This window comes from Tauraco erythrolophus, chromosome 10 (genome assembly GCF_009769465.1).
Source record: "Tauraco erythrolophus isolate bTauEry1 chromosome 10, bTauEry1.pri, whole genome shotgun sequence".
In the NCBI taxonomy this organism is placed as follows: domain Eukaryota; kingdom Metazoa; phylum Chordata; class Aves; order Musophagiformes; family Musophagidae; genus Tauraco; species Tauraco erythrolophus.
The window spans coordinates 27,217,341-27,231,263 of record NC_141474.1 but is presented as its reverse complement, the minus strand read 5'-3'; the positions used below and the strand labels follow the sequence as shown (position 1 = coordinate 27,231,263).

The 13,923-nt window shown below is 43.1% G+C and overlaps 1 protein-coding gene across 1 annotated transcript in view; it reads left to right on the top strand.

Annotated features, from left to right (window-relative positions):
- The window catches only part of AGBL4 (AGBL carboxypeptidase 4), a 941,572-nt gene that overhangs the window by 717,006 nt on the left and 210,643 nt on the right, over positions 1-13,923 (top strand). Inside the window, exon 7 of the mRNA XM_086617760.1 lies at positions 2,296-2,385. Coding sequence (XP_086473886.1) covers positions 2,296-2,385 — 90 coding nt within the window. The remainder of the gene's footprint in view (positions 1-2,295; positions 2,386-13,923) is intronic.

Sequence of the window (13,923 nt, the reverse complement as noted above, 5' to 3'; positions counted from 1 at the left end):
TCTAAAAAATGTTAACGAGTCACATTATTTCATCCAGCCCAAATACCAGAAAGAAATACACGAGCATAGTCACACATGCCATTTGTTTTATTGTTTCTGTATGAATAATCCAGGATATTGCTTAAAGAAGATTTATAAAGGTATTGTTTGGCTTGACAAACTTGGAGAAAGTGTCTGCTCCATGAAGATGGGCAGCCAGCTGTGCCTGTGCTCCTTTTGAGCGATGCATGTCTAGGAGGCTGGGTACTATGGAGGGGTCTGTACATTGCGGGCTGGAAAGTGAGCAATGCATTGGGGATTGTCAGCCAAGGTAGAATGAAGTTGCTTGGCACTGAGTGCAGGGTGGTAATTTTGTGCTCTTCCATCCCCTAAGGAAGTGGGTAAGGAAAGTCCTGGTTTGCACCCAGTGTCACATCTCCCATTGACTCCAAGTAGCTTTGCACTGAGCCCTGAATTGGGAAAGTTTTCTTAAGTTCCAGAGGAGAATGAACTGACTAATGATTTTAATAACTGTTATGAAGGGTAAAGCATAAATAAAAAAAAATGTGGTAATTAAAAACAAACAAAACCAAAGCCACAAAACCCCCCAAACTAATCATCTGTCCAAAAGATTTCCTAACCAAGGAGCTGTTTCAGCTCCAAACAGTGGCAGTCATGTTGCTGAGCATTGCTTCTGTGCTGAGCTACTGCCCCTTTAATGTAATGTTGTTTTTCCAAGAGAGGAGGAAAACTCTTCTCCTCTTGCAAAAGTGATTCCAGCCTTTTCCTTTTGCTCGTTAAAGTTGGTTTGCTGATTTATCTTTCCCTCCCACACTACTTAATGCAAATGATGTGGGGTGGTCATCAACTTCTAGCTGATGGTGTTGTGTTCCTTTTTGCTGCCTCCCACTTTTCTTCTGTAGACAGAATTGACCCCACCAGCTGCTACTTTGTCAGAGACATTCTTTCTTATATTTCTTTGCCTCTGGGGCTCAGAAACACCAGAGTGGTGAAGCTGGAGTATGAAAGAACAAATGAATGGCTGAGTTACAGGGTGAGCAGCTGTAGGACATTAAGAGAGACCAAGGAAATAAAAAAGAAACCTGCTGAGATTGTCTCCTGAGAACAACCAAAAATATACCGATTATTCCTGTGGTGCTGTTAGGTGTGATTTACCATTGGAGAAACTGAATATTTCTAAGAATTTAGGAAACTAAAAAAATAACTCAGGTATAGTCTCAAGGACTCCCAAACACCTTTGAAATTAAAAGTCTATGTTTGGGTATATATGCAATGTATCTACCTAATTAAAAAAATAAAAGCTTGGATTTAGTTTCCAGTCTCCTTTCAGTGTGTAAACTTTTTATTTCAAAACAAAGATTTAAACAGTCTGTAGCAGTTGGATCCTGCTGAGTTTAGTAATACCCCTGCTGCGTGTTCAGATCTAGATAAGACATATAACTGAGGTCCTGACCTCTTACGGTCTTTAAACCATAAGACCCCATTTCGAAAGAGCATAATTTTTATCTCCTGTTTATTAAACGCAGTCGCTGCACAAATAGAAAAGATCCTGCTTGACCCATGCAGTTTATGGCTGAAGCAAGTGGCCAAATTAGTGTGGTTTCGGTACTAGGGGATTAACCCGTGTTAAATCCAGTGTAGCTGGGATCTAAGTCTCCCTTCAATCTATCTGTGATTTGAAGGGAACTCACTGGAGGAGGTTGCTGGATTCAGTCCTGGTCTCTTTTCCATACTTTATTGTTTTTGAACATTTCTTTCAGTCAAGGCAGATGCAGTCCCAAATAGTTAAGAGATAAAAAAAAAAAAACCTCCCAAAATCGTCCGGAGCAAAGCCTATTAAATGTCATTTGTTAGCACTTTACCATCGTTTGGTGCTGTTAAGGCTTGTACCAAGTTTAACGCAGGGAGCAATTGGCTTTACGTTGTGAATGGACCCCCACTGTTCTTCTTGTCGCCCCAGGGGGGCATTTATCACAAGCGAGAGAGCAATTACAGTGCAGTTAAACTCACTGTAGTAAATCCTGGTTTTTAAAAAGAGAGCTAACTTTGTTGTTGCAGGTTGGGCTGCATGTCATTAGTTTTGCAGCCCTTGTGCAGTCTGCTATATGGCCTGGTATGGAGACCCAGTGACACGCTCTCCTTTAATTATAGATTGTGCTTATTTATAATGTATGACTAATTTTAATAAAAGGATATGCTTTAATATTAATGGCCCTTTGTGTCCTGCATATGGGACCCAGTTTAAGGATCTTTATCTCTCTTTCTTCCTCTGTCCCCTGCCACCCCCTTCTGCAGCGAACCTGCGTCCAGGGGCTGAACAGAAAGTGGTGTTCATCACTGCACGAGTCCACCCTGGGGAAACACCATCTTCCTTCGTGTGCCAAGGTGAGTGTCTGCATGAAGATGGCAGATCTGATGGATCTGATTTCCTGTTGATGTGCATATTGGATCTGCGTAGCTTTGAATCTGATAGAATCATAGAATGGTTATAGAAGCCCAAGTTCACAGGACTTTTTTTTCCACAGTGAGAATATTAGCAGCATCTCACCTCTATCCAGCTACCTGTTGTCTTGTGGGCAGTAGGAATATTTTATCTCTGAGTCTTGTGAATTTTTGCTCAATCTGGTCAGAATTGGACAGTGGGCTCTGAAGCTATTCAGGAAGACTCAACAGTCACTTTCATACATGTGCAATGTGATCATGTAAGGCTCCTTTTCTTAGGAAAAGAGGCTGGAAAAGCTCAGGGAGTGCTCCTCTGTTAAGTACTTGTGTTTTCTTGTTGTCTGCTATCTTAGGCTTCTTTTCCACCGCAAAGCAGTGACTCTAGTTCTCCAGTTTAATTCTAAGAGACTTCTATGTGTCTGAAGCTGCTGTTCTGAGGAGCACAGATCCCAGTGGCTGACAGCTGTTCTCTGTACAAAGCATTCCTGCTAAAAATAGAAAGCAAATTGCCCAGCTCATATTTATAAAGAACTGTAAATCTCAGGCTTGTGGGTACAAATAAATAAATAATCCTGACTTGTGTTCATATAACTTCATTGTGTAGGTCTGAAATATTGTACTTATGGTATGTGACTTTCTGTGGTGGTAAATTGTTGACGGTGTAAATCAATGTAACTTCCCTGAAGCCAAGGCAATGTGCTCATTTACTACATCAGCTTGGATCTGGCCCTGCCTAGGCAATGAGTTGCATCAATCAAGCATATGCAGAGTTTATTACGTTGGCTGCTTGTAATGCTGCAGATTGGTTTGTGACTGGCCCTGTTGGTACCTAAAGACCTCGGCAGGAAAGGTCTGGCACAGTTTTGTGGTCTTCTCTGTGTGCTCCTCATCCTGGCAAGGTTCTTGTCTGGCACTTTTTGAAGGCAAAAGGTCAACAGCTGTCACTTCGGCTGTCCCAGCCTGATGGGTTAACAGGACACTGGGCCTCTTCTTGCTGGCCTGTGTAGCAAAGGTAAAACTCCTCCTCTGATAAAACAGTGCTTTGGATTAAGAGCAGGAAAACTCAGCAAGTTTCCCATCTCCTGTGGTGGCATAGTCAATACAGGGCATTATAGCACACATGATGTTTGTTAATGAATATGGATTTTTAATTGGATACTTTGATTCTGTTTACGACTGCTGGCAGAGCCATGTGAAATGAGAGCTGAGGCGTGCTGCTGAGGTGGTACTTTGTATATGACGTTACTTTATTTTGATAATGGAGAGTTTATTCAAAAGGGAAAAAAAGGGAATGTGAAAAGTGGATGGCATACTTAGCCTGATTAAACAACTGGATGGAAGTCATGCTCTGATTGTTTCAGAGAAACTTTGTGTTTTGTAGGAAAAATCAAAACCAAAAAGGAAGGGAGAGGGAAATAAGAAAAAGAAAAAGGAGGGATCAGTCTTGGAGAAACACATCCAGAAACTTGCTGTGACTGCAGTTATAATGCACGCTTGACTCGCTTGGAAATGCACGGATCTGAAGGCACTGAGCTCCGCTGCGCATTGAGCCATTCTGCCCAGTGCAGATGAAGCTGCCTTGTGTGTATAATTAGTGTCAAGACAAGTAGAAGTGGCAAACATTTCAAGGCCATTGCAGTGTTGTTTCTAACATTGCCAAACGTGAAACAGGATGCTTGCTCCATCTTTGGAAACTTTTGTGCGGGACAGTCAAGGGATAAAAAGGATCCCTTTGGCAGTCAAGTTGAGGGTACAACAAGGAGCTGTATTTCTGGAGTCTTGGGAAGCATTTTGGCAGTCAGGTGTTGCAGATTTAATATCCAAATGCCAGACCATGGAACATGCCAGGATTTTTTTTTTTGGTAAAGAGATTTCTTCTTGAATGTTTGATTATACTCACCTCCTGAAGTATTAAGATATGGAAGTTAATCCCAAAGGTTTCCCAGGTGCAAGCAGCATCTCGTATATGGAAGAGCAGAATTGTGACTGCTGAGGCCTGGAGAATCAGCCAATAGGGGAAAAGATAATGCATTACAGGTTCCTTTTTTTTTGATCTTCATCTTTTTTTGGGTTTCATTCAGTTCAGGCCCTGCCTTTCTCTTTAAAGCTCTAAGCTTATAACTAGCTCCTTACTCATTTTTCTACCTGTCTTTGAGCTAGCCGAGTCTCTTCCTACCTTCTTTGGCTTACTCTCTGCTAAGGATATAGAACTATGTGTAGTCCAAACACCAGCTTCCTGGGGCCTGACAGGAACTCCCTGTTACATCTTACATTTTTTGATTAGGCAAAATACCCTGAGGAGCTGCAAGTTGTCTAGCCTTGATATATTAGGACTTACTTGGTCCTGTCTATTGGTCCGTTGTGCCTCAATTTTACCTGTGGATTAAATCTAAGCAAGAATCTTTGTGTTCTTTTTGGAAAAGACCCTAAGGTCATCTACCCATTCAGAGCTGTATTGCTTCAGTGTCATCCTTCTTCATAGTCCATTATGAAGAATTCACTTAAAACTGAATTTTGGCTACAAATACCCTGTATTCCTGCAGATGTACAAGTATTATAAACTTGGATGTACACCTCTGTCTCACTACAGCTGTGGAGTGCTTGCAGCAGTACCCAAACCTCCCCAGAATCATTAGGCACCTCATCCAGCAGTCAAAACCAAGTGCTGTAATATTTCACACATGGCACAGCTGGTGAGCTGTAGCTCACTTCCTTGTAAGGCAGACAAAACCCCAGAGGGGCCTCTTCATAGAGAGATGGATTAAGAACCTTTTGTTTCCGTTTTGGTCTTTCAAGAGTTATTACAATGCTTCAGGTTAGCCTTTTTAGGAAGTTTTCCCAATAGTTCTTAACTGCTTGTAGTGAAGTTCAAGGACAGAGATGGAGAGTTAGTCACCAGAGAGTACGTTTGCGTGAGTACCCTTTACATCCAAAGGTAGGATGGTACAGTCCTCCTCGGGCTGTGACGGTCATCATGAGCATTGATGCTGGTGTCATGTTTGAGGATGAGTAAGTAAAAGTAGCGTCTAGAATGAAGAGGACTCTGTTGTTTTCACTTTGCTCTTATAGACCATTTTCTAACCAACTGGAGTCACCGCTGCCCCTGAAGGGCTTTTATAGTGCAACGCAAAACAGTGAATTCATCTTACAGCTTGAACTCATCTCTCATGGGTGGTTTAGATTTTTTTGAGACGTTCTTCTGAAGTTGTGGTTTTAGAGTCTTTTCCTTTCTTAGATATTTTTCCTCATTTTCTTACCCCCCAGTATTTTTATTTAAGAAAATTTATGCTATTTTGTCTTCCACATTATGCTGTTAAGGCAAGTGAATTATTAATTCTTACAGATAGGGTCAGATGTCAGATAATGCTTATATATGTATGTAGTATGCACAAATGTGTGTAAAATGTGTACAAATTCCTACCCTCTAAACACTGGTGATAAGTCAGCTTTCCAAAGGCTTGGATTTTATACAAGACCTGGCAATAGGAATGTTTTACCCAATACTCTTACAGTCTTATTTTCTGTCCTTTGCCTGCTAAATTTTATTTTCTTTGTGGGGGATAAACCACTGTCCCTCACCTACTCATGTGCATGGAAAGTTGTAGGAGACATGAGGTGACTACCATGTTTGTTTGCCCTGTATGCTTTGGTTTCTGTCAACAGTCAGGAATTCCAAGCCTAAGCATGTCTAGATGTACTTAAACATATACTTTCCTCATAGACTTAGCACGTTCCATTAGTAGGATGTCATTTGTCGTCTTTCTAGCACATTTGCCAGTGTGGCATCCACCATGCCATCTAAATGCAAAAATGAAAATGTGTACCCTGAGCATTTTACTCTTATATAGTTTGCCAAGCTGGGAGCCCAGAATGGAAGACCCAGTGCAAGAGGGGAGGAAGAGAGCACAGCTGAGTTTGCAGATGCTGAGCATCTTGTGCTAAGTGTAATTTGACCTGAAGCTGACCTTGAAGCTTATGGGCTGAATAGGGAACAGCCATTAAAAAGAAAATATAAGGAAAACAGACACCTGGGACTCTTTTCCATAAGAAATGGAGCAAAAATGACTTTTCAATCAATCTTTTTTCATTACAGCTGCTTAAATGAATGCTCCCTCTTGCTTCACCTTAAATCAGGTGATATGAAATGGAAAACCAGACTACACTGGGCAATGTCTCTTGGTTTTCTGTTAACATTCTTGATCTGTGTTTTTAATCCCCAGCCTCTTGCCAGCAGAGGGCAGGAAAAAAAGTCTGAAAACTCTTGTACAAATTTTGATTCAATGTTCAAAGAATGGGATAGAAGGGAACAGACTGCCTGAAAACAAGTCTCCCACCAGCTGTCTCAGGAGTCCTGCTGTTACACAATAACTCACTGGACTACTGGGTGATTGAACTTGCTCTCTATGTGACCAAGGTGCTCCGCATGCTATGAAGGATTTTATTCTTGGACAGATTCCAAGATGACCTCTTAAAAGCAGTGGTAGTTTTCTAGTTCACTTCACGGAGGCCAGTGCCTTCAAATTCTTTGAATTCGATCCTGCAGGATCCCGGAAGGAGTTAGCAAGAGAGTGAAGTTGCTATAACATGATTGGAACTTGGGATTTTTGGGGGGTTTGTTTCGGTTTTTGCTTGTGGGAATGGCAGTTGTATGTATGAGAACAGTAATTTTGAAACTTGTTGCTCCTACTTGGAATTTTAGCCAACCTCTGTCTTTTATTATGAAGAAAGAGGAGGGATAAACTGTCAGAGTTAAAAGCTGCTTTTCTGCTTCCTTCATTAAACATAAATAATCTGAGCATTAGGGCATAAATGATAGTAGCAGAAAGACAGGACAGGGCATGTTTTAAACGTAAGAGTAAATCAGCTAATGAAACCTTTACATGTGAAGAGAATATTTCTGAAGTAACAGAGGTGATGACCTTGCTTAGCTGTTTCCAGGGGATAAATTTCTCCTAAAGAAATTGAGTTCTCTAGGCATTGGTACAGGATGCTTTGGTAACAGCAGCTGTACTGGAGTAAAACACTGAGCCCAGAAAGTGCCTGTTGTGGTGATGACGATGGAGCCCTCAGAATCTTAAGAATGTTATCTGCCAGACTTCATATCAGACTAAATTTGCATCGGAATGGGTTGCATCGGTTCTGACCTCCTTCTAGGTACTTAATCTGTTGTACTCTTCCTTCTAGAAAGTCAATTCATCTTTATTTCTCAGCTGTATTTCTTACCAGAGGAGAAAATGAAATAGGATTCCATAAAGAGTGCGGATGTTACTTGTGCATGTTTGTTACATTACTGTCAAGTCTCAGTTCTACCTTCTCCGCCAAATGAAAGAGACTGGAAGCAAATGCTTATGCTCTCCTGGCTACTTCTGGACGGAAAGTAAGCACCTCTCTCTCTATATATATAAAGGCTTAGTTTCTCACGCATCTTTGGATGAGGAGCGTGCTCTGCCTTAACCATGATGCAAGCCTGTGAGTGCCCTCTGATGCAGGAGTGCCCTTTGTGGGGGCTGTTTGCAGCGTTTCAGTTTGTGGGCTGCATTGCTAATACTGAACAGAACTGAACTAAACAGATGCTCCGCTGGTAGGGAGTTTTATACTCTCTTGCCACCACAAAGATACAAAGACACAGAGCTTCCATTCCCTTTCAATACTTGTGTCCTTTGCAAACCTCCTCTTCTGGCTGCAATCCATAGGCACATGCACCTGGTACTGCACTGCTCACCCTAGAGGTGACTGGTCCTGGTCAAAAAAAAAAGAGCAAAATCTTTCTATAAAATGAATGGTATTCTGCATGCACAAGATGATATGCATAAGTTGTGGCAGGAGAGGACGGGAACACTCTCCTGTTCATTTAGGCAGACACAGCTTAGCACATAAAGTAGTGAGGGAACATGGTGAACAAGCTGCAGTTCATGGTCTCTTTTACAGGGGTTCAGGAAACCAAACGATGAGAAGCAAAGACAACAGAATTCATCAGCCTAACCATAAAATGAGCTGCAGGGCTCTCTTAAAGTTGTTAGGTTTCATTCATCCTTCTCACTAAGATTTTTTTTTTCCTCTAAGTGCACAGTTCCTAAGCTTCAATACAAAGGGAAACACACTCTCCTTGACTTCTGAAGCAACATGAAAAACACTATTGTCTGTCCCTTGTAAATCTCCTGGATGGGATTTTAGTGTGAAGTATCCCAGGAGAGAGAGAGGTTGTTCTGAGAATATAAAGTCTCCATATTGGAGTAAGGGAAATAAAAGCTCCTCTTAAAATTGTGTTGATGTAAATAGACTGTTAGAAGAATTTCTGCTACTCAAAGTGATGTTAGCTGTTACAAGATACCACAGGTTTTCAGTCAATTCACTATGGTGTCAGGCAGGTATGAGAGGTTATACACCTGATTTCCTGAGCTGGAGGAAATTTACCATGAGGTTAAATTTCTCTGGCTCTATAGTTGTGAGTCACTTGTTTACCACATGCATTCTGAATGTGCCAGAGAACCCCTGCACAGAAAAGGAGGTGTGATGGTGGCATGGGTGGGTAGAGGGGCTGTGCAGGGGCTGTGCAGAGCCTGGGACCTGTGGTGTGCAAAGGGAAGAAGGAATCCCCAGAGCTGTAGAGACCTGGGCTGCCTCTGAGGGAGGAGTTGTCATCTGTGGAGAAGGCTGTTGCGTGGCTGAGACCCCTTCCCACCAACAGCAGAAGTTGGTGCCTCATCTCTTCCGTACTATCAGTAGTAGCAGGAAGAGAAAATTGGACATGCCAGGCAGGCTCACCCCACAAGCCTAGCCTTGCATGTTCACCTTGTGTCTTCCAGTATGAGCAATGGATCAGTCCTAACTCCTCATCCCTGGGACAACAAGGTCAGCTTTGCCTATGCAGCTAAGAAATGTCAAGTGGCAATGTTTGATTGTTTGCCCTTTGCCCAGGGCAGGCCTTTGACTACCTCTGCTTAACTGATCCTCTTTATAATAATCAGAGATCTAAAGGAGCCCTTGGTCTTCAAAAGAGAAAATTGAGAAAGACTTCACTATACAACAGCAGGCAAATTTATTTTGTCTCCAGGTACGATTGCCCAATTAATCTCTTAAACATACTGCTTTTGCAATGTTTCTTGACTCCTCATACTTTTGAATAACATTAGCTAAAAGATCATTTCCTTCCAGCCTTAACCAACCTATCTCTAGGGCAAAGCACATTGTCTTTGTAACAGCATGCTGCGGCACTTTGCTGATGTCTGAGGGTAGGAAAAAGAAAATAGTGATTCAGCTGAACTTCATGGTCACTTGTCTTCTCTTAATACGGCCTGGTTTCCCACTGGAAATCACAGTCCAAGTGGATTTCAAAGGTGCTTATTCATGTCTTCCCAGTTATCAATTAGGTCAGAGTTGTTTTCTATGTATATTGCTCTGTTTGGCCATGGGCAACAGGTCCTGCACTTCTAGGGAGCAAGATTATGCCCATGCAACAGATCTTCTCTGGGCCTACATGGGAGAGCAGGCCCTCTGGAAGTGTTAGCTAGCGCATTGCTTGTGGCACTTTCTGCTGAGGCTGTGGCTGTGCAGCAGTCTGACTGGCCAAGAGCATCCAGCGTACCATGCATGCATGCAGGTTTCCCCAAACTGGACTTCGCGTGCATGGGTCAAATCATGCTGGAGCATCTAGTGGTGAAATCCCAGGCAGAAATCTTAAAATCCTGTCCCAATGGAATTAGACCAGGGCATCAATATGCAAAAGTCAGAACAGGCCTGTAGAGACCAAAGGAAGTTTGGAGTTGTCTTTAGATCTCATTTGTACGGCTCTCTTGTTAATGAAAAAAGAAATGGCTCCTAGCGAGCGACCATCATGAATTTCAAGGACTCTGAGTTGTTAGAGGAAACCCTTTCTCTAAGTGCAGCAGTGTGAGATCTGTACTGATCAAGTTGCAGGCTTCACAATTATGAATCTCTTCTAGTTTTTCTTTAAGCCTTTTCTATTCTCCTTCAGTAGTGTCCCCAGCTCTTCCTCACAACTGATATTAATCTTGCTGGTCTATTGTTTCCAGCTTTGTCTTCTGACCCTTTGTTCTTTGCCTGCCCTGCCTCAGTTCAGCTGAATTGATTTTTTTTGTTGTTGTTTTCATTTTATTTTCAGTTCCTTTTGTCTCCGAGGTGCCCTGCACTTGCCTTTTTGCTCCTTCTGCATTGCTATAGCTGCTGCTCTGAGGAGCCAGCATTCATGTATGACTAGGACTTGGCCGCTGGAAACTTTTCTTTGACACGAGGGCACGTGGGTGAAATTCTTCCTCTGCCCCTGCACAGATTGTTCACGTGCTCTGTGTGTGTCTGTTGCAAGGTATTGTGTACATGTTTATAAAAGGCATGTCTCCTTGACTTCTGCAGGTTACAGAGAAAAGGGCTCAAAGCTTGTTTGGAGGGTAAGAAGAGGGGACTTGGGATGAAAGAAGGCTCCTGCCCCAGACAATAGCCCTTTAGAGGTTGTCTTTGCTCTTTCAATGCAGTCTTGATTCTCTGGACTCTGAGGATGGAGAGTTCACCAGGGCCTCCACCTACCCAAAAGGAGCTATTTCTAGCATCACTGAAAGATTTCAGTTTTCATGGTTATTAAATTTCTACTGCTGTGGTGGCTTTTGTACGGCACTAATCACTGTTGTGGCCAGTCCCCTTCCAAATACCAGTGCTTGGTGTCCTAACAGCAGAGGGAGAACAGGAGGGTGGCTGATTCCCTGGTACAGGAGCAGCCATTCAGCCTTGCTGAGCTTTAACCATCTTCTGTCAAGCAGGAGACTGTCACAGAATCAAGAGTAGAGTTGAAAAATGCTGTGGCCCAGCTTTCTCCCACGTACCACCTTTCCAAAGTCGGGTCTTACTCCTGGGGAGGAGTGAGGAATACCAAGCGGTACTTTCCTGGGCAGAACTGGAAACTCCTTGGAACTGAACCCCCAATTCCCTGCGGGCCAGTTGCCTACCCTGCATGGGAGACAGCAGCGGGGAAGTGACTGCCACCACTCTTAGCTAACAGACCCCTCTAGTGGCTTCGAAACAAACCCTTTTGCAGTGTGCCTGTCAGTCTGCGGCCTCAGTCTGTCCGACGTGCTCAGGGCACCTCTCCCTTCTGATGCCTGCATCTTTCACGCAGTAAAAGAGTCTGTTTGTTAAAGTTAAATTTGCCTTTAAGATGTTAAAATTCAACCTGACTATTCGAAGTAGAAAGTTAGACAGTCTTCGCCCCTGGTTTCATGTGAACTTGATGGGTTTTTTTCTTCCTGGCAATGTTCCTAATGGCCAAGGATAGGAGGGAAATAGCACCTTGACATTAGCTTATGTGGTCACAGTGCTGCCAGAGTTTAAACCCATTGCTGCAAAGTGCTTGGGGAGAGCTTCTGTCTGAGGGCTTGGAGGCACTTGAGAATTCATTTGCATCTGAGGCAGGCTGTGAACTTAGAGTGCAATAGAACATTTCTTGAGCAATTCCTATTCTGGAACAAGAGCATCTTATTCCTCCTTAGTTTAATATGCTTCAAAGTAGATTCTGCAATAATACCATCTCCAAACTGAATTCTTTAGGAAATGGTGTTTTTTCTTCTTCCTAAAACATCAACAACAAAACTGTCTCAATGCTTAGAGGAGCCCTGAAAGTTATATCCTTCTACCTTCCTCTCTTGCGTTCTTCACATGGAAACATGTACTTTATACCCTCTTGAAGTATTTTACCTCTTCACAAGCAGAGATGTCAGTTGCTTGTGGCAGCCCTACTCACGTGAGGACAGTTTTCTCTCTGAATATTCCCTTTTCAGTGCTAATTACCATCACCTTTAGGATCTGCCGTGCAGCTCCCTTTTCACAGCAAGATATCCTCTGGAGGGGGAGGTGGGGGCTTATGGCATATTTTGCTGTTTAGCAGCCAGGAGCACATCTGTACAGACAAGGAGTGACCCTAATTTATTTCTGTGGAACTTATTCTTGTCTGGATATCATGCAGTGTAAACAAAAGAACAGATCTGTCTCCACTGGTGAGGGGCAGAGCTTTTGCATTTTTTTTCCTCATGTAGAGACATGGTCATTTTTGTTATTTTTTCTTTGAGACAAATAAACCACAGGAAAAAAAGCTTTTTCCTGCTGGAGCCCAGTGCAAGTAGCTATTCAACAAGTCCCCTCCAGCACCGCTGGAAGCAACTTGCAGATACATAACTTTCATCTCAGATTCAAGGGGAGAAAATTCAGATGCAGCCAGCATTTTCTTGGCCATTGGATCTTCCCAGAGGATTAAGATTTTTTGCTTAATTAAGTCACTCCTCTTCTTTTTTTTTGTTTCCTCCTCTCTTCCTGCCCCCCCACCCCATGTCTGGTCAGCTTATGAGTCACCCAGAAGTAGTTCAGGTGTTGCATATGATCCTTGCTTTCATTGTCTGCCAAGACTGAAGTTACAGACTTTACTGTGCAAATGGACTTCCGTGTTTCATTTCAGTTTGGACTGTTCTTTGCTGATTAGAACTGCTCAGGCTCTACTACCAGCTTGCGTGTTTCAAGGGGGAAATGGCTACAGATCTACTTTTGTTTCACACACTGCTGGTTTTGCTCGTGAGGCACTTCTAGATGTCTTTGAGGTGCAAAGCAGAGAGCTCACACTAGCTCCAGGGGAAAAAGGTAGCCACCTCTTGGGAAGAGCAAGGCGGCTGTGATGCCACTCTCGCCTTCCTCATGACCAGAAGGCAACCACAGGAAAGCATAAAGTAGCTCTTTATTGAATTAATAGGACTCTCTTGTTATGTTTCTGGAATCTGATGGTTCTTCATTTTAGAAGTGCTGCTTTACTGGGTGACACCAGCATGGCACAGTGCCTGTGGACTTTGTGCCTCACTTTACTACAGAAGTCTTTCAAGTGACTTTGCCTGAGTGGAAACAGGCAAGCTGCCTTGCACCTTTTTAGTTGATTTGAATAGAAGGACAGGAAAATCCTGTAAAAGCGAAACAGTATAATTTGAAAACCTAGTGAAGTGAAATCAAAGAAGCAGCCAAAAGATGCCCTTACACTTGTTCGTACAGGGAGAATGAGGGTGAATAGTTGTCCAGGTTTCCTATGGGGCAGGCTGTCAGCTGCCATTGTTAGGATCCAGGGCATGTATGTATGTGCCAACTTTGTATAGGAATAGCAAAGCAGCGGTTCCTGTAGAGATGAACAGCTGAGGTTCAGTCCTGAGGAGCAGACATCTCAACTCTTCTCTTCAGCTGAGTGGACTAAACTTCTGAGCTGGAGTACAAGAAAATGCAATGCATGCTTCTCCCTGAGTTCCTCTCAGCTCAGATTCCCACTTTGTTCTGAATCTTGTATGCGTATCTCCTTAAAAGACCCAGGAGCATTAGGTCACCGCATCACCCGTGGGGGCACCTTCTTCCCCCTGCGCTCTTGCTCCTTTCCAGCAATACGTGTTTGCTTTCACACTGCCAGTGGGTCGCACCAGGAGTCTGTCTAGCTGAACAGCCCACTTGTGA